This window comes from Tetrao urogallus, assembly GCF_951394365.1.
Source record: "Tetrao urogallus genome assembly, chromosome: 2".
NCBI lineage: Eukaryota > Metazoa > Chordata > Aves > Galliformes > Phasianidae > Tetrao > Tetrao urogallus.
Window position 1 is genome coordinate 29018749 of NC_136814.1, and position 19476 is coordinate 29038224.

General features: G+C 36.0%; 1 protein-coding gene across 2 annotated transcripts in view; it reads left to right on the forward strand.

Annotated features, from left to right (window-relative positions):
* Nucleotides 1-19476, forward strand: part of BTBD9 (BTB domain containing 9) — a gene marked incomplete at both ends in the record, with an annotated part of 109791 nt that overhangs the window by 64372 nt on the left and 25943 nt on the right. Inside the window, 2 exons of one of the 2 annotated variants that reach the window (XM_079550269.1) lie at nt 5942-6051; nt 14573-14762. In XM_079550269.1, coding sequence (XP_079406395.1) covers nt 5942-6051; nt 14573-14762 — 300 coding nt within the window. Of the gene's footprint in view, nt 1-5855; nt 6052-14572; nt 14763-19476 lie in introns of both variants that reach the window. The other variant, XM_079550270.1, reaches the window with a different exon arrangement.

The following is a 19476-nucleotide window of genomic DNA, read 5'->3' on the forward strand; positions in this document are numbered from 1 at the left end:
TCTGCATCTTTCTTGTGTGTATTTTTTTTTCATATTTTTTGTCATTTTTTTTTACCAGTACTTAGCTGTTTCTGGTAGAGCTTTGTTTAGAATTTCTAGTGTAATTTTAACGTAGGTGACTCCCCTCATCTCTATCATTGGCTATATTTCTCAGTAGGCAAAACATTTTACTGACATTTGGGCTTGCTTTGCTTTTTAATATTACAAGTTTCATGTACAATTATGACACCTCCCCCTGCTTTGTGAGTCCTGGAAGTCTTCACTTATTCTTAGCTTGTGTGCTCAAATAGTTGGAGTTGCTATACTTCTATGTGTTCAAGTTGCTCATCCAAGCAACCCTTTGATAAGAAGAGTTTTCAGTAATTGCCATATTTATTTAAAGAAAAAAAAATTATTTTCATTCTTTTTTGAAAGTCTTCTTTACCACCATCTTTCTGATATTGAGATGCCAGATCTAAATACAATTTTCCTTATGTACCTTCACTACAGTTTTATAGAATAAATCTAAAATTGCTTGCTTGTGCAAACAAAGATCAAAAACACAGCTATTTCTTTGTTGAGTTACCATAATGCAAGTTGAGATCTCATTTTTTTATCTGCTTAGCTGTAGATCGCTTTGCTCTAATACTTTCTAAATATTTCTTTTTGTCATATCTCATATAGTTTGATTACAGTGGAAATCTAGACAGCAATTGCTGAGGTGCTCTTGGAGCAAGAAATGATTATTACATGTTAAATTCATAGGCTGATGGAACATGAGAAGCTGGGGAAAGTGGAAAATGTTCTCAGATTTTGACACAAAGAATTTTCTTGAATATTATTGCATTACATTCAGTACATATAAAATGTGGAGGCTTCAACATATCTGCATAATACAGCGTAAGCTAAATTGGCCCAAAGTCATAAGACTATATTAGTATAGCTGTTTTTAAGAAAACAAGTCCTGATAAACATTTTGTGCTTTTTGGAAAGAATCTGGCTTTGTGTTGCACCAGCCTGAAAGTGATGCAGCGTGGGTTCCCACATCTTTGCTCCGGATTCCATGTGCAGATGATTTTAGAACCAGGCTTCAGAAGACTAGTGCTTTCTTCTGTATTAAAAAAAAAAAGTAATGTTCTCCATTAGATAAAGTTTATGAGTCCTTTTTAACGTCTTCAGCAGAGGTAGCACAAAGACAAACAAAGGTGGTGTTTACATTAGGTTTGGCTGCAGAGTTGAATCAGAGGTAGGGCTTGGTTACGGAACACCAAAATCTCATATTCTCCTAACAGACTTCAAATTTACATGATGAATGAAAGTCTCTTGAGAGGTAATGCAGAACTGTAGATGTCCATATTCATGCAAGTTCTGGGAAATGCAACTATTTTGGGTTGAGATCTGACCTGAAACAAACCCTGCAGAGATATGTGCTCGGAAATGGACTGTCACTAGGGATGCACACAGTGTTAAGATTCAGTCAGGGTCATCTTAGATTCCAGGGTTTGTTTGTGTTGTTTTGCTCAAACTAGAACTAGAAACTAGTAGTGACAAAAGTGCTCTTGCATGCTCACTATTCTTTACATGTGGAAAACAAGATGTTACTTATGTTAGTGTTAAGTTGATTAAATATGCCCAGACCAAAAACATTGGCTGAGGTTGTTGGTTGATGTGCTGCTTATATACAGTGCACAGTTACATGTCCTTTATAGTTATCACATAGCAATATTTTTTCCATTTAAATCTGTGGTGTAGAATATCTAGATAAACATTTTTGAAAACACATTTCTCGTTGTAATTTGCTATGTTGTTGCTTTACACCGAGTATGAAAGTTTGTTTCTGTACAGGCTTTGTGGGTGTCATGTACACTAGGGTTTGGTAATGTTCTTTTAAGTACTTGATTCTTATCCATAGCTTTGTATATTTGCAGTGGGGATTTCCTTTGGTATAAAATAGATTCTATTAGGCTTTCTTTCTAAGTGCAGGAAAACTCATCAAAAAACAGGAATGCTTTCCACGTTTGTTCTGACCTAATTCTTTATTTTTATGTTTTTAATTTATGCACACTGTTTTTTTCACATGATTTAATTCTGGCAAGAGATTTTTTTTTAATCCCTTCTGCCAGGAGTCTGTTGATTCAGCTGTGTGGGACTGAAGGATTGTAGATTTTACAGAGTTGTCAATAAATGATGTTTAGGTGGCTATGAATAGCACTGTTTCCTTTTCCACTGAAAGACAAACAGAATGTCTTCTAACACCCTTGTGTGCTGGGCAAATTCTCGTACATCGCTGAGGCAGTGATTAGAATGCAAATATTAATGTTTTCTAGGCAGTTAAAGTATATATGAAGTGTTAGCATTACTATCTCAAACACTGTGTTCCAAAAATGAAAATAAAATGCCAAATTCTTAAGAGCTAGTTTTGTACATATTGAGTCTAGTTATTTATTTTAGTTCCCTATTGCTGTTCTTTGTTGCCATGATAGTAACTAAGGGTGGGATATCAGTGCAAAGTATCCGTTAATTACCTCTCTTAACTTAGTTTTCTGTTTTAGTTTTCTTAAGTATTTAGAATCTGTGCTTAATATATTCCAGACTTTGTCTGTACCTTACTGGTGCTATTACAGTGAAGGATTAAAAAGGTGCATAATTGTTATGCTTTGCCACACATGCCCCAAGTACTGCTAAGATGCAGGCAGCTGATCTTTGGTATTGGTAGTCCCCTCAGGGTATCCATAGCTGAATCAGCAGTGTTCTCAGCAGCAGCTGTTGCCTGAATTAAATGCGTCAGCTGCACAAATGAAAAGAGCAGAAGTAAAACATAATGTAGTTGTTCAGAAATACGAGTATTTGTATTTTGCAACAAACTGCCTGAGTCATAGTTTCAAGTAAAGGTGAAGAATTGCTCTGGGGTGGGTGAGGGCTGCCTGATTTATCAACCTGGATCGTTCATTCAATTTTTTATGGCTTAAGATTCTACCAAGATCCAGCAGAGCTCACTGTTTCTCTCTAGTTAAAATAATTTTCTTATTAATGCAATGATAAATATTGAGAACACAGATTCTTCTGGTAGTCCTGTCATGGGTATCTCAAGGCCAAGTGTAGCATGACTATACTAGTCACACTGAGTGACTAGAGAAGTCTGACATGTGGATGAAATTTCTAAAGCATTTCAGTGCTATTGATATCCATCTTTCTCAAACATTAATCAAAAACATCAGTGCCTTATCAGCACTGTTTAGGTCGTGAATCCAAAACACGAAAACGTGTGAGCTAGTGTAAAGAAAATTAACTCTTTCCCAGCCAAAATCAGTAGGTATGCAAATGTAAGTAATAATTATCTCCTTCCTAGTAAGTTTACTGTTTCTCTGATTTTTTTATTTTTTTTTTTTTTAAGAAATTCTTTATTAAAATCTATTGTATGCAGTATAACTTCAGTTTTGACCACGATACCATCAACCGAGATGAGTAGTGTAACTAAAACAGAGAATTCCTTCATTTTGTTGCACTGCAGGCTGAGGCTGTGTATCATATGAACACTATTTTTCTTTAAGCTATTGTCAGTACAGGAATTCCTAAGTTTCTATGAGAGATGTTTTAACTATGATTTCAACTGAGTTCCCTTGTTTTTGATTGAACCTATTGCGGAGAACCCCACCCAGGTTTTGCAGTACTTTATTACCAGGCTGTTCTTGTTTCTGTTAGAATATGGTACTGGGAGTGGATATAAGATAACTGAGGTACACTTGTTTTCTTCAGTGTCTTGTGCGTCAAATTAGCATTAAATTTCATTTTCAATTTGTGTTGTATAATTTTGTTCAGCTCTTTATGGATAATGTGAACATAAAAATAAAGGGAACAACAGCTAATATTCATATGATTTCTAAGGCTTTCAATAAGCAGTAGAAGTCAATGGTAGTCTTTGGAGATTGTGAAAATATAGCTAACAAAAGGAAAGATGGAAGCTTTTGTTTTCAAGGTCAGTACATACTCCATAACCTACACATCACTTCAATGGAAAATCTGTGTTTCAAACTCCTTTTGTACTTGTGATGGTGATGATGGTAATGGTAATGTACTTGTTGCTGATATTGAAACTGTCCTTTAAAAGTGATCACTTAGCTCACATTCTGTGCATTTTAAGCATTCGTAAATGCGCACTTGCTAAATAATTGTACTTACTAATGTTGTTACCTGTAATCTTGTATATCATCTAATAAATTGCTCCAACAAAATGATGAGATGGTGCATATGCTCTGATTTCATGAAGGATGCTTTTACTGTTAATCGTGCTTCAGTTGCATTTCCTTCTGTCTGAGAACTGCTTAGGAAAATCTGCATTTTCAAGCATATCATGAGTTATAATAGACGTTTTTCTGCAATCTATATCTTTTAAATTAAAACTTTACTGTTCATTTTGACATGGGTAACGTTGCAGTTTCTCATCAGCATCATGCTTCTGAGCCAACTCTATTTTGAATCTGTTGTCCAGTGTTACTCTCATGTGCTTTGTGAGTAGAAACCGTAGGGTATCTCATACCGCAGTGAATTAGGTGATTCTTGCTTCTGGTTTGCTGTTGTGATTTTGCTGTTGCTGTGGCTGACTGTGCACTACAGATTACCCTCAGTGTGTTAAGAAAAACGGAGGCTGGTATCAATTTTTGCCACCTTATTGCAAAGTACAGCATTCATATATCAGCTAACAGCAGCTGGCTCACTTCCATGAACGTGTCTGGGGAGGAACTCCTGTTTCCCTGATTGTGAATCAACATTCCTGCCATGTTCTTTGCAGGACTTGTAATTACATGGCAAAAGCTAAGTTCTGCATCGTTCTTAGTTGTGATAATTGACCTACAAGTCGAATAGAGAATAACATACCTGTGTCTGTTTTGTTTCAAGCAATTATAATATAAGTCATTTTTAAAATTAGTTGAAATGTTGAGCATCTGTATATCCATTTTGTAAATGGAAAAAGGCATGTAATGGATGAACTTTGTTTTTCAATGAACTCATTACATTATCTAAAAGGATCAGAGGTCAGTAACTGTCACAGAACTGAAATCTGCATTTCTTTAAAATTTGATATGATGAACACAAGCCAGAATTATTCTGTTGGTGAGCAGCCATTACTCTGGAACTTTAGTTGTACTGAATAAGCGAAAGATTGTATTATATAGCAGACAAGTGATATTGCTAAAGATCCGTGGTTCTTAATTGAAATGAGTTCATTTAACACAAAACGCTTCCTGTATTGTAGGTAACCCGTTCTGTGGGATGATGGTACTTGTTCAAGATAGTTTTCTATGCTGTTTGTTCAATGTTTATTGAAATAGAGTACAATATTCCATTTATATGAAAAATTTATGGTAGGAACTGTTGGATCTCTTCTGAAAATGAAGGAATCAGACTGAGTCAAGATTAATGACTTTATAGAATGTGAAGCCTCCAGGGTAATATAAAAGTGAATAAGTTATGATGTTCAAGAGAAGCTCTATTTGATTTTGAATTAGAGTCTAAATGTACAACTTACACAGCCAGGAATGAAACCAAGAGCTAGCTTTGTTTCACAAAATTTTTCTGTTCAGATATTTAGTATGATTAATAAAAGATACAGCAACAAAGACATTGATATATTTTACTTGTGGACCATGACAATTCCTCTTCACTGAGCGTGGCCCAGAAAACCAAAAGGTTGGACATCCATGCTTTTAAGTCTCCTTGAGTATACATCTGTGCTGTCTATTCCTGTTTTTCTGGGCATATTACTCTGGAAAGATTTTAATACATTTCTCAGCTCTTTTTCTCTTGGCACCCTACCAAATTTTGCTGTGAAATTTCTCTGTTTTTTATTCCTTTTCAATTATTTTTAGCAATTACTTGATTCTATGCAAATGAATCCCTCTTGTACAGTTTGGCACGATACAGTCCTACTGAAACATTTTGGTTTTTTTTCCCCCTTCCATAGGTATATTCGCATCGTTGGAACCCACAACACAGTGAACAAAGTTTTCCATATTGTGGCATTTGAATGCATGTTTACCAACAAAACCTTTGCTCTGGAGAAGGGTCTGATAGGTAAGAAATGCAACTGCTTCCATTTTACGTGAACTGTTGGGTACACTTGCCTTTTAAGACTGGCTATGACTTCACACTTGCTGTACTTCCCTTTCCACATGGAAATCTTTGAGTTATATGATGCTGTATGCGTAGAATTAGTTGGCTCGTCCTTGTGGCTGCTTTGAAATTCCAGTGCTATGGATCAATTAGTAGTGCTGCAGGAATGTGAAAGTTCAAATTAAATTAACTGCTGCTGACAAAACCACTAGTTATTGAGTCTCTTTGTGCTCCTAATCTGATTTTTCCTTCCATGTGGTAGTGTGGTTGCTATTGCCTCCAGGTAGGTTTGCTTATACTTCCTAACTGGGATGGAGTAACCAGAGCTATTTCTTGCAGTGAAGATGAATTTGGGCACTTACTGCCTCTTATGCAGCCTGCTTTCAGCTGCTAGAAGTGAACTCTGTTGATTTTTCCCTGAAGAGTTCTAGGCACATCTATCCATGGCAGAACATTATACTGACTACCATTATTCCCAGAACACCATGCTGGTGCATCTCTGTTACTTCTGGTGCTCAAAACAGATTATTTAATACTAATTTAATTACGACTCTGTAATACTGCATTACTTAAGATAGAAGTCCTAGACAGGTATGGTTTACTAAACCATATCAAAATAAGTAAGTTATGTCAAAGTAAGTTTTGGTGTAGGTTTCTTAATTCAAGTATGGCGATCACCGAGCTTTCTTTCCTATAAACTCAGATAAGCAAGTTCTTGAAATTCATTGGAAAAATAATTAGTTTTGTATACTTGTAGGAGTGATTTCTGCCATCTGTGGTTTTACTCAAACTCAGAATCCTTCTAGTTCATTTTTTTTTCAGACCACCTATTACTGCTGTGTGTGATACAGTATCACAAATTGTTGCTTATTCTGAAAAATCCTCAAGAGTTCAAAATTTTAATTTTTAAGCATTCACCTTTGGTAGGTGGAAGAGAAAACAGTTCACAAAAAAAGCATCAGAGGGAAGATTTTTAGTGAGGCATACTTTCAACTTTTTTTCCTGAGGAAAACAGTCTGACTCTGAAAAACTGGATCTGAGAGATGGAGACTCTATTTGACCTTATTAAAACTTACTGGGTTACGACAGATGCTTTATTGTAGTTACATATTTTGTGCTTTGAAGAATGATCATATGTTACCTTCCATCAAACACCAGTTGTATATTATAAATGGTTATGTAAATCATAGAATGTAGGCTGTGATTGTTAGAGCCAAGTCACTTTGTTGCTAGATTGTCAATATGTCTGTATTCCATGATCAAATTTCCACAGCATTCTTGCCAACATATGCCATGTGCATATCACCTTGCCATTTCCTGTTTCAGTGCTTCATGACTTTTGTTCATCTGTCTGTTAAATTGTGGAGATGTTTGTAGGTTGTCTTCTGCTTGTTTCCAGTTCTATCTGCTACCTTTACAGAAAAGGATATATGGGCTCCGATCCCATATAAAAATGTTCCATGCCTCCTAGCACTACAGAGAACTTCTATCATTTTCACTTTTCTTTTTCACAACAGATCTTACTATCAGAGATAAAAATGTGCTGAGCCTTGCAAATGGTAACGCAGCTGCATACAAAGTCACTGAACAACAGAAATTCTATTCCTTGTTCAGAACAGGCTGCCCTCCTAAAATGCAACTGGAAATGCAGTGTATGTGTAGTAGAGTGCATTGTGAAGTACTTCTGGTGACATTTGAAAGTGTGAATTAATGAGAAAATTGCTGACTAATGGCAGAGTATCTTGCTACACATCTGGGAGTGTTAACAGTGAAGAGGAAATTGGAACCAAGTAGAGGATGAAAAAGACAATATGCATGAATATATGGTAAACTAGGTTCACTACTTACTAGGTAAAATTCACTGAGCTCTGAGCAGCCATTGATGTAGAGTTTGTAAGGATAGCTGTTAACTTACACCCTTCTCTTGAGCCAGTGTGGGATTACAAATTTGACATTCAGCAAAATTACATGGAATGATGCATATGCTGTTTAGAATCTATTAGTTATCAATAGGTGCTGGTGATACCTATGCTGTGGTTATAGTTCTCTTCATCCTGGGCTATCAAGTTTTGAAACCATCTCCTGATAGTTGTTAAAATTTGGAAGGATCATTTCTTGGTAGTGATATGAAAAACCTACTTCAGTCTTAAGAGAAGTTCTGTAGCACATCATGACATACTTCTTGCATTTTTGTATTAGAAAACATGTAGTGGGACTTGGACTTTCCAACCCCTTTAGACAAGAAGAAATAACAGGATGTTTGCATGAATGGACTCTAGAGCTCATGGAGCTCTAGATGTACTGAATTACATACCTTAGCATGTGAGAGATCACAGCACATACCACAAGGACATTGTAATGGTCCTTGCATAGATTCTTTGCTCTAGAATCTTCTAATTAGATCCACCACTTCTATCCAAACCCATTTTTGGTTACTATAAACAGGGTTTTGGCTATATACTAAGTATCCAGTGGTGAACTGTGGAACTATGCAGTCTTTCAGTGTGGATAAATCAGTTGTTGTAACTGTATGTCATTTGATGTAATTTACAATAAGCAAATAGAGGTCCATAGAGCTTTTTATATTGAAATGATGGTAGTCAATGCAATTCTTAGAAAATTAAAACAGTGAGAAATCACAGAGTAGCTAATTGAAAGAGGAAATATGTGGATCAACTTATGACTGCAAATGAGGCAGCGGTGGTTGAATATATGCAGATTTTATGGTGAGAAAGGGACAAATGGGAAGATTTTGGAACCACTTGTGGACAGACCAGTTGTGAATTGGTGCAGGGACAGTGGCTGTTCTATCAGAAATTATGTCTGTTTCCTCTTTAGAAATACTCTCAACAGCTTTGATCCAGCAAAATGACCTTATATCCATTTAGTGCTTGGTTTTACATACCTGTAATGGTTACTGTTAAGGAAACATTTTGTCTGACTCACTGTATCAAGCAGACTGTCTCAGTTCCATAAAAAAAATTTTGTGTGACTACAAATAGAATAGTTGGCAAAGGTGTGTCTTAATGCTCTAATGTGATTCATAACGCTGTAATTTCTATTTTATTTCTATTCTGTGTGACTGGATAGGTAGAAGTGAATTGAAAGCAGTTGGGAAAGCTCCAGGAAATATGTGAAAATGCAATAATCGGAATGGGTTGCTTCTAAGTTTCATTGTGCATAGAAACTTCATTCTTAACCCTTAAAAAAGTTGTATTGGGTCAAGTTATTGACTTCATTGTTTATGTAGTATGGGATTAAATGTCTGTTCTGACCTAATTTAATACCGTAACTGCTCTTTCTATAAACTGTTTAATTAAGAAATGTTACTCATTCCTTGAAAGTCTTATGGTCATATTTCTGAAGGCCTTTGTGACCCTAACTCCTATCGAACAGCACTGAAGATACTATTCAAGGACTTCCTCATTTCAAATCTCATTCCAGAATATTAAGACCACAGAGGTTTTTGTTTAGGGATCCTATAGATTTAGAAGTAATTACTGAATTTTCATTAAACCTATTCAACTTGATCAGAAAGCTGTATATAAAAATAGGGTAATTTATCAGACATGTTATTACTAATATATAGTATCGATTTAATGGCTTCACTGTAAAGTGAAGATTAAAAGACTGTTAAACATATAATAAAAATGAAGTGTCATCATAATAGCAGTTTTGTGTTGCTGTGATTTTAGATACTAAGATTTCATTGCAGATGATTAACTTGACACGTTACATTTAAAAGTTTGTATGCAAGATGGTTTAGACAGTGTTAGTGCACAATACTGGATGTGGTCCTGATACCACCCATTGACAATTAACTAACAGTTTTGAGTTAGAAGTAGCAGGAAGCACTTTTTCTAGCACCATCTTGCTGTTTCTGTGTTGGTATACACTTTGTTGTCTTGTTAAATGAAGTAAGTGACAGAAATTAATTCAATCATATGAAATTATTCTCTAATGCAGATGCTAGAGTGGAAATGTAATTTTCCTTTTGGCATATTATCTCTAAATGCATATGCACATTAGCAGTTTTGCGTATTGGATTCACAGTAGATTGACTTAACTGCTTTGTTTAACAGGGGTGCGAATTTTTTAAAATCTCAAAAGCACAGTGTTTGTTTTTAATGAATGTGAGCTGCTGAATTTTGAATGGTCTTTAGTCATTAATATTTAATCTGAAATCCAAAACAAATTAAAGTTTTTACAAACAGGAGGCATAGTCCTCTGAATGCAGATGCAGTACCCAGTATGATGTGATGCTTGGTAATACCTTCTAACCTACCCAATGGCAAGAGGCTACAGTAATGGGTCAGGAGCTCCTCATACATGTATTTCCCCTGAATGTATAGGAAATTATACCTTTTATCTGCTGCAAAGGGAGAAAAATATTAATTTCTTTTGTAGTCCCGTGGTTAAAAAACCTTTAATCAGTGCTCCCTGCTGAGGTGTAATTAAGGACTGTGTAGCACACAAGTTTGCCTAGTCCACCGTCCTACTTTGGGCTTGGTTAAGGTCATAGGCAGTGCAACGTGGAAGGCTTTTACATGAATTTGTGTTTATCTGTGATCTGTCTCAGTCTATCAGAGTGTTTTTAAACTGGTGCATTACATATGGAAGAGGGAACAATGAATAATGACCAAAGAGCAAGAGATAGATATAAAACACTGGAATGTCCTTGTTCACCCTCTGGGGAATGCTGTTCAATACGTATGAATCACTGTGAACATCTACTTATGCACTACTCAGTACCTTAAGAGTACTTGTAAAGGAAAAAAATGAAGAAAAAATCATCCATCTTTTGCTCACTGACAGTCATTAAAAAAGAAAAGCAAACAAAAAACAACAGCAAAAAGTCACATTTAAATGTATAACAGACAGAAAGCAGTTGTATTGTTTCAGCATTCATTCTGCTGACTCTCTCCAAGGAAGCCACAAGAGGTGCTGTTTTCATGTCTAGTTTAATGTTAACTACACACGGAGTTATTTCATTTTGTATCTTCTCTTTTTAGAGGTTAGTGTTCTTTCAAAGCAATGCGAGTTTCCCCAGCATTGTAAGTCATCTCTTCTGCAACCATAGCCCTAGGAAATTATTAAAATTTTACAACCATCTAAATACTGCAAGAAACCCTCTTTTTTTCCTCTTACAACAGAAAAGGACAGTGATGTGGTCAGTTTCATAGCTGCTACTCAGTCTTCGATAAAGATCTGCTCGTATGGTTCCCGTTTCTTTTTTTCTTCCTGTTTCCAGTGCTACAACAAAGGCTTATTTCCTAGGACATTTCTGAAATGACTGTTGTCATTGCTTTCTTCAGACAGCCTTTAGTGTTCAGTGAAACAGCTCTGTAGGTAGATAATTGGTTGCCAATTATGTAAAAGTATGCCCAATTCTAATGGCTTGTACGCTTTTGGTATGCTTTTGGGGATCAGAAAATCACAAGCCTCAGCACCTGAAAAATCAGTCTTCTATGTAATTATTTTAATCCAACCTGACAATTGCTAGTTGAAAAATATTATTAGTGGAATTTTCTTTTAAAATCCGTCAAAATTGTAATTCTTTCTTTCTTTCAAGCTGTAGACATGACTGTTAAAGTCTTCGCATTCCGATGTTATGCCTGTGGTATGCATTACTGTGTGTGTTTCAGCAATTGCAGTATCCATGGCATAGATTGGTGTTTACAATTTAGTAGAAGCTTACTTTATAAATCAGATTATTTCTCAGATATTTTGGAAGCATTTGAACAGTTTAAAAAGCATCCAAGTTTTTTAAGATAATATTACTATAATTAAATATACTACCAAGCAGTTCATTGCTCCATACTGCAGCTTAAGACCAAGGAAAAAAGTAAGTTTTAATAAATGTTTTGATGCTGCCATAATGTAACTTCAATCACCTCCTGTTGTTTGCTTGCAGAATGTGCATGCTTTGCTAGCAAACATCTTTTCCATTCCCTAAAAGCAAATTCAATTTGTGAGAGTATAAACAGTGGGGGAAAAAAATAATCCATATTTGTAATCTCTTCTTTTGTTTTCTTTAACAAAGTTGGTTACTGTAATAGCTGGATGCTTGATGAATTAAAAAAAAAGAAAATAGAAACAAGACTGTTGGTTTTTGGCAGTACATGCTTGTAAACAAGTGACCCGAATTTAAACAGAAAATCTAATGGGAGAAAGGAAGAAAACCAGAAGAATTGAAAATACAGCATAGATCAGAGACCCCACCAGATGGTGTTTTTAATAAATGTATCAAGCAGATATTAAAGAAGATAATAAACATTCAAAATAGGGAGTGGCAGACTCCCCTAGAGAGAAGAAGCAGTATGACACCTTCTGCATGCTACAATTAGTTAGAATCACATTCTAATTAACCGTTGTAGAAAAAAAAAGGCAGTGAATGTACACTAATACAGTTTCTGTATGGCTGTTAAGGAGTTAGGCTAATCAGGGTAACATCTTGTGAGTCTGTGGATAAGTACAGAAATATAAATGTGAAAATGAGCAGGGTGAAGCTTGCAGGGCACACAGGTAAAATATATTATGAACTGAGTTGTATTGTGTTCAATTAATGACTTATGTAGCTCATGGAGTGTCTGGAATATTCCACAGAGTGTTGGCATGAAAATTCATTTTGACATTGTATCTTGTACATGTTTTTTTAACCTGGTAGCTTCTGTTTCCTACAAAAAGCAGCACTATATAGAAGATGCTTTAATGCCTAAGTAAAATGGGTACTCAGAAAGTTCTCTTACTGCCGGGGAAGAGGGGAAGAAAAGAAAACCAAGGCAAATTCCGTTTTGATGCCTGTGGACATTGTTTGCATTGTTGGTCTCTGCTTTATTCAGATAATTTCTAGTGAAGTACACCTCATGTCTGCTTCTTTCTTCCCCATAGGAATCTGAGAATTTCTGAATGTCTCTGTTTAATAATACCAAATCAAGACATTTCTAGAATAAGAATGCACTGACTTTACTAGTTTCTGATGAGCACACAGTGATGTTATCAAGTTTGATAGTGCAGTAAATTTGGGGAAAACTGTTATTTTTTCGCTACCTTGAATTATTACTTGGCTTGTAATGAGCCAATGAGCTCATTTTATGAGCACGTTGCAGATGAGCAGATTTTTTTCCACTTTAAGATTCTGTTCCCAGCACCACTAGCACACTTAAAACACAGAATCATGTGATCACAGCATGGTTTGGATTGGAAAGGACCTTAAGGATCATCTTGTTCCAACTCCCTATGGTGGGCAGGAGCACCTTCCACTAGACCAGATTGCCCGAAGCCCCATCCGACCTGGCTTTGAACATCTCCAGGGAGGGAGTATTTCCAGCTTCTATGGGCAAATTGTTCTGGGACCCCATCACTCTCACAGTAAAGAATTTCTTCCAAACAAGTAATCTAAATCTGCCCTCTTTCAGTTGAAAGCCACTTGTCCTATCTTTACATACCCTTATAAAAAGCCCTTCTACATCTTCTCTGTATGCCCCCTTCAGGTACTGGAATCCTAGCTCCTCAGAGAAAATTAGCTCTTTTGTGGCTACTGGAGACTTTAAAATTTGTTCTGAGATTTCCTACAGCAGTATGTCAGCTATTTTCAGATGATATAGCAGTTTTAATATATATTTTAGAGAAAATCACTGTCTGTTATTAAGTTTTCACTCTGAAGTGGATTTAAGATGTTGCATAAATCCATTTTCATCTATACTATACATTACTTGTTTCCCTATGTGAAAATTCAAATAACCTTATATTTTAGTTGTCAGTGTTTCAAATTTTTTATACATTTCATCTTTTGGCTTATTTGTTCTTTTTCTGATTTTCTAGTTTGTTTGGCATGAGATTTTGGAAATTGTGCTGAACTGTTCATTGTTACCACACATATATTGGTCATTCTTCATCAGAAGCTGACAGTCTTAGCTTTTTTTTCAAAGAATATTTATTATCGTTGAGCTAAAATGGTGTTTTCAATGTGATTTACCACATAAAAAGAATAAACAGATAACCTTTATTTTTGCATGTTCAGAGAACAGCATTTTGCAACCTTGTTAATCTGAATTTTTTTCTAGGGAGTTTAAAAAGAAAAAAGAGTGAGACATAGATGTCTCATATGATTAGGGCATCTTAAATAGCTTTTATGTGTCCAGTCATCATCTTACTGAATGATGAGATTCAAAAAGCTTGGGAGTCTCTCTCAGTTACTGACAGAGTTCTGTATTGGCTTAAATGTAAACAAAGGTAATTAGATAATTAGGTGAATATGTAATTCCAAAAATAAATGTTGAAGCACTTGTATAACAGAGCTTCATAGTTTATATTGAACAAGAATTAATGTTTCCTTGTGTTGACCATACTTTGATAGCTCAGTTTTGGGGTGCTTTTTTTTCCAGTCTTTTTGCTGGCAATGACTATCATTACTGTCTGAGCTCTGAGCTGTTTTCTGACTGTATCACTGTGTGTATCTTCCTCATGTTTTAATTTGCAGTTCCTGCTGAAAACGTTGCAACAATTGCAGATTGTGCCAGTGTGATTGAGGGCGTCAGTAGAAGTCGCAATGCCTTGTTGAATGGAGACACAAAAAACTATGATTGGGATTCTGGGTACACGTGCCATCAGCTTGGGAGTGGAGCTATTGTAGTGCAACTGGCACAGCCCTACATGATTGGATCTATACGGTAAGAGGGTTTATTTTTCTCTAAATTAAAGGCAACGGTGAGACTTTTGCTGAATACAGTTATTTTCTTTAGAATAAAGGGTGTTTGGAAATTATGGTAGTGAGGTGTCTAGTTTCGTAATTGTCCTTTGACATTTTTATTTCAGTATAATGGTTATGTTAAAAATTAAATACATGAATTGTGTGTCAAGAGACAGCAGTTCAATTCCAGAAAATATTGTATTTCAAAGGCATAATAATAGTAATAGTCAAATTGTAAGATTAAAGATGTATATTTATAGTAGAATAGAAATTCAATTGCAGCCTCACTTGTGATCACAGTATGAGCAGTTCTTCATATGCATCTCATTGTGAAAACTGAAACATTTATTGAGGAGAGCCATCATATCAGAGTCAACTAGGTTTCCTTTTCACTATACAGTTATCACAAGCTCTTAACTTGTATATGAAGTATATAATAAGGGCACAGTAAACTGAATATTGCTTTCCAGTCTTGGATTAATTATGTTATATAGATCTGGATTGTATTTCTGGTCTGTTCTCACAGTAGGTATGTTTGTGGATACGACAAACCAGCTTTTGGGTAACGTAAAAGCTTTTTGCACTTCTTCAGTTTTCCTTTGTGCTTTGGAAATAGATTGGAGAACAGGACTGTAAACAGGTGAAGAAGAAAATAGAATTTCCAACTTCAGATTCAGAATGTAAATGATTTTGTTTAACAAAATCAGGCACTCAAAACCTTGTCTTGATGTCTGTTTGTTCTCTGTAAATTTAGAGTGTGTTGTCAGGAACTTAATTTAATTCTGTGATAAAAAAGAAAGCTTTCTGAAGCTGAAGCTCTAGTGAGTGAATGTAGAAACTGCAGGTTAGGTCCTTGTTAGCAGCAGAGGCCCAAGATAGGTATATATTGCTACGATCTGTGCCATCTGCCTATCAGTTGTCTCTTTAGACTAGTTGATTAGTGAGTGAGATGTGACATTTCATAATTGCCAGTTTTTGTTTTCCAGCAATGGAAAAAATGGAAGTCTAAAACTGTTCAGGCTGAAGGAGATAATCAGTAAGGAGGTGTAAAAAAATGCCTGAGACTGTGGTTGGTTTTCTTGGATCCTCTTCTCTGTCTACTCACTATACATTCGTATTCTGAAAAAGTAGACTTTCTAACTGAGTTCAGAGAGGAAAAAAAAAAAAAAAAAAAAAAAAAAAAAAAAAAAGTACAAAATTCCAATATCCCTGAATCATGAAAATAAATGGTTCCTTTCTTCCAAAGCTCTGTCTTTTGTTTTCAGCTTGTAGCACTGCTGTGATATTATAAACATGAAAGTTTAAAGTCAGAAATCCAGACTCTATCCATTACAAGTGTACTGATTTGTCTGTTTCCTTGCTACACAAGTTATGCATACTGTGAGTCCAGCACTGTTCTCACCATGTGCAACAAGTTGAATAAAAAGCATAGTTGGCAGTTTTCCACTTTGGCAGTGAATATTTTATGCTTTTGAGTTTGATGTTTTTATTGTTAAATTAAGTATTGCATCGCAAGTAGAAAACTGAAAAGATACGGTACTCGGATATCTTTAAAGAGGTAATTGAAAATGTAATTACGACATTTTCATGCCACTTTGAGCTTAAATTTGAAGTAGCAGCACAGACTTGCACGTGTGAAGGAATAAGAGAAGAGTGTATTAACTAAAATGTATTGTTTTCATTTCATAGTCCCTCTGTCTCCCAGCCTTAGAATTTTCTGCTATCTTTAAATTGGTGAATCACTGTCACTTCAAGTTAGTGCAATAGTTTGGCTTTCCTGTATTAAATGTAATGCTAGCATTTATTCTTCTTAAGCAGGAGTTTGGGGTTTTTTTGTTTGTTTTGGCTTTTGTTGTTGTTTTTGTTTTGTTTTGTTTTTAATAAAACTTAATATTTAATGATGTATTAGATGAATGAGATTTTTGGTTGTCAGGAAATAATTGCACAATTGGAAAGCATATAGAGCGAAATAATAACCATTTTTGTTAGATATTTTTAAGTGAATATGCATTTAATTGTTTATGAGATCAGTCTCATCTGTTTTTCATGGCTTTTCCTGCATATACGATACAAGCAAAATGAACATCTTTCCTTAAAAAATGACAATAATAAGCAGCAGCAGCAGCATCAGGATCTGATAGACATGATATCCTGCCTTGCCTGGAGAGAGAGATGTTAGCAGTATGTCATCCTTTCATTTTCATGTTCTGCCTAGAAAAAAAACAAGTGTTTTAAGCTAATATCTGTGTCAGATGATAGGCAGATGAGGAAAGGATGCCCCTTCGAATGGAGAAGGCAGTTTTACTACATAGCAGCTGCTTCTTTGGCATGGCTCTGTAACATGTCTCCTACTCTGCAATGTGGAAGACAGTGACAAAGATCTCTGACTCTGGGAAATTTATGGCTGGAACAAAGGTCAACTAACATACAGATGCAAAGCTGGAAGTCTTACTATTTCATCTTAATGCAAGTGGAAGAGTTATTTATTTATTCTTTTTAGCAGGTCTTCCAGACTGGATTAAATCATATTAATTGCCTGTTTTCCTATTATGCTTACTTGAAAAATTCCTTGATCTCATTCTTCCAGTAGGATAACATTTCTAGGAGCACTTCCTTTAGGCTAGCCACACTACAGAATGTCATGAATTGTTCTTCCCCCAGAAACTGAGTCATTGGGTTTAGATTCTAATGGAAGAATTAGAAATTAAAGTCTACATCCTTTACATTTGGAGACATCAGCATGCCATTAAGTATGTTTGTTTCAGAGATACTAAATACATAAACTTTTTTTTTCTTAAAAAAAAAAAAAAACAAAACTGAAAGGGTAGTAGATGCTTTTAGTTTCTAGAAATCAGAATTCCAGTGAAGAAAGCCTCAAAGTCAAAATGTGTTACTATGGCAACTAAACTCTGAGTATTGAGAAGAGCAGGGCTATTGGTGCTCAAATATGCATTAGAAATGTACAGAGAGCTGAATGATTCTTGAGTATATGTTATCTGTGTGTTTTCTGCCAGATCTGTCAATTTATTTTAGTATCTTTGAATCATTCATGTTGGAAAGGACTTGAGAAAGTGATCTTGTCCAGCCTCTTCATCAAAATAGCATTACCAGGAAAGAACTAAGACCATCTTATTCATGGCTTTATATAGACAGGTCTTGAAAACCTTCAAGAAAAGAGATCCACAACTTTTTTGGGCAGCTTATTCCAATATTTAGTTTTCCACACCACGCATTTTTTCTCTTTAATGTGGTTCCTGTTTTCTCATGGCTTTAGGCCATCTGGAACTTCAGTTTATGAACATTGTCTTATATTTCTCCCATGGTGTACCTGAGAAAAGAGCCTGATTCATTCTTTTTGATAACCTGCTTTCAGGTATTGAAAAATGCTGTAGAGTCCCTCCACCGTCTCAAGCTCTCTTAGGCTGAGCAAGATATTTTCCTCAGTCTCTCAGTGCACCTGCTCCAGCTTCTAGTGTCTTGGTGGTCTTTTGCTGGATTTGCTTAGATATATCAGTGTTGTATTGGGATACAAAATTGGATACAATATACCAGTAGGGGTCTAATGAGTGTCAAATAAGAGAGGATAATCTCTGTCCCTTTTTCTGCTGATTCAGTTCCTGTTGATGCAACTCAGTATGCTGTTGGTGGCCTTAATTGCTTAGAAGGCACATTGGCAAATGTGTACTTGAGTTGCAGCCTCACCAGTGCTGAGTACATCATCTTCCTGCTCCTGCTGGCAACATTACGTCTGATACAGGCAGGATGCTATTAGAGTTCTTGGCCACCTGGGCACACTGCTGGCTCAGCCAAGAGTCAACCAGCACACCCACAGCCTTTTCTTCCACACAGTCTTCCAGCCACTCTGCCCCAAGCCTGCAGTGTTGCTTGGAGTTGTTGTGGCCAAAGTGCAGCACCCAGCACTTGTTCTCGTTGAACTTTATCCCAGCTATCCAATTTGTTCACATCCCTCTGTAGGGCCTTTCTACTCCTAGGGAGATCAACACTTCCTCCCAATTGGTTTTGTCTGGAAACTTGGTTAGGATGTACTCAGTCCCTTCATCCAGGTAATTAGTAAAGATATTGTATAGGAAAAACCCTAAGTGGTTCCCCTAGGGAACACCACTCATGACTGCTTGCCAGCTGGATTTCATTCCATTCACCACTGCTTTCTGGGCCTGGCCCTGCAGCCAGTTTTTTACCCAGCAAAGAGTGTACCTGTCCAAGCCAGTAATTGCCAGCTTCTCTAGGAAAATACTGTGGAAGACAGTGTCAAAGGCTTTGCTGAAGTCTAGGAAAAAGACTACATCTCACCCCCCAGATGGGTCATTCAATTGTAGAAGGAGATGAGGTTGATCAAGAAGCACCTGCCTTTTGTGAACCCATGCTGACTGGGCCTGATCCCCCCAATTGTCCCCCACATGGCGTGTGATCTTCCTCAAAATGATCTGCTCCATAACCTTTCCTGGTACCTTGGTCAGGCTGACAGGCCTGTGGTTCCCTAGATCCTATTTATGACCCTTTAGTCAGTGATCAGTAGAAAATTCTGCTAGAAAAGAACTGGAAAAGCTTTTGTTTAAAATTAATTATAAATAAAGAATGTCTTTAGATTATAGAAATTTTAAAAATATATTTATTACTTAATATAATGACTGTATTACTCTTCCATACTACAGCTCTTGAGATACTTGAAACAG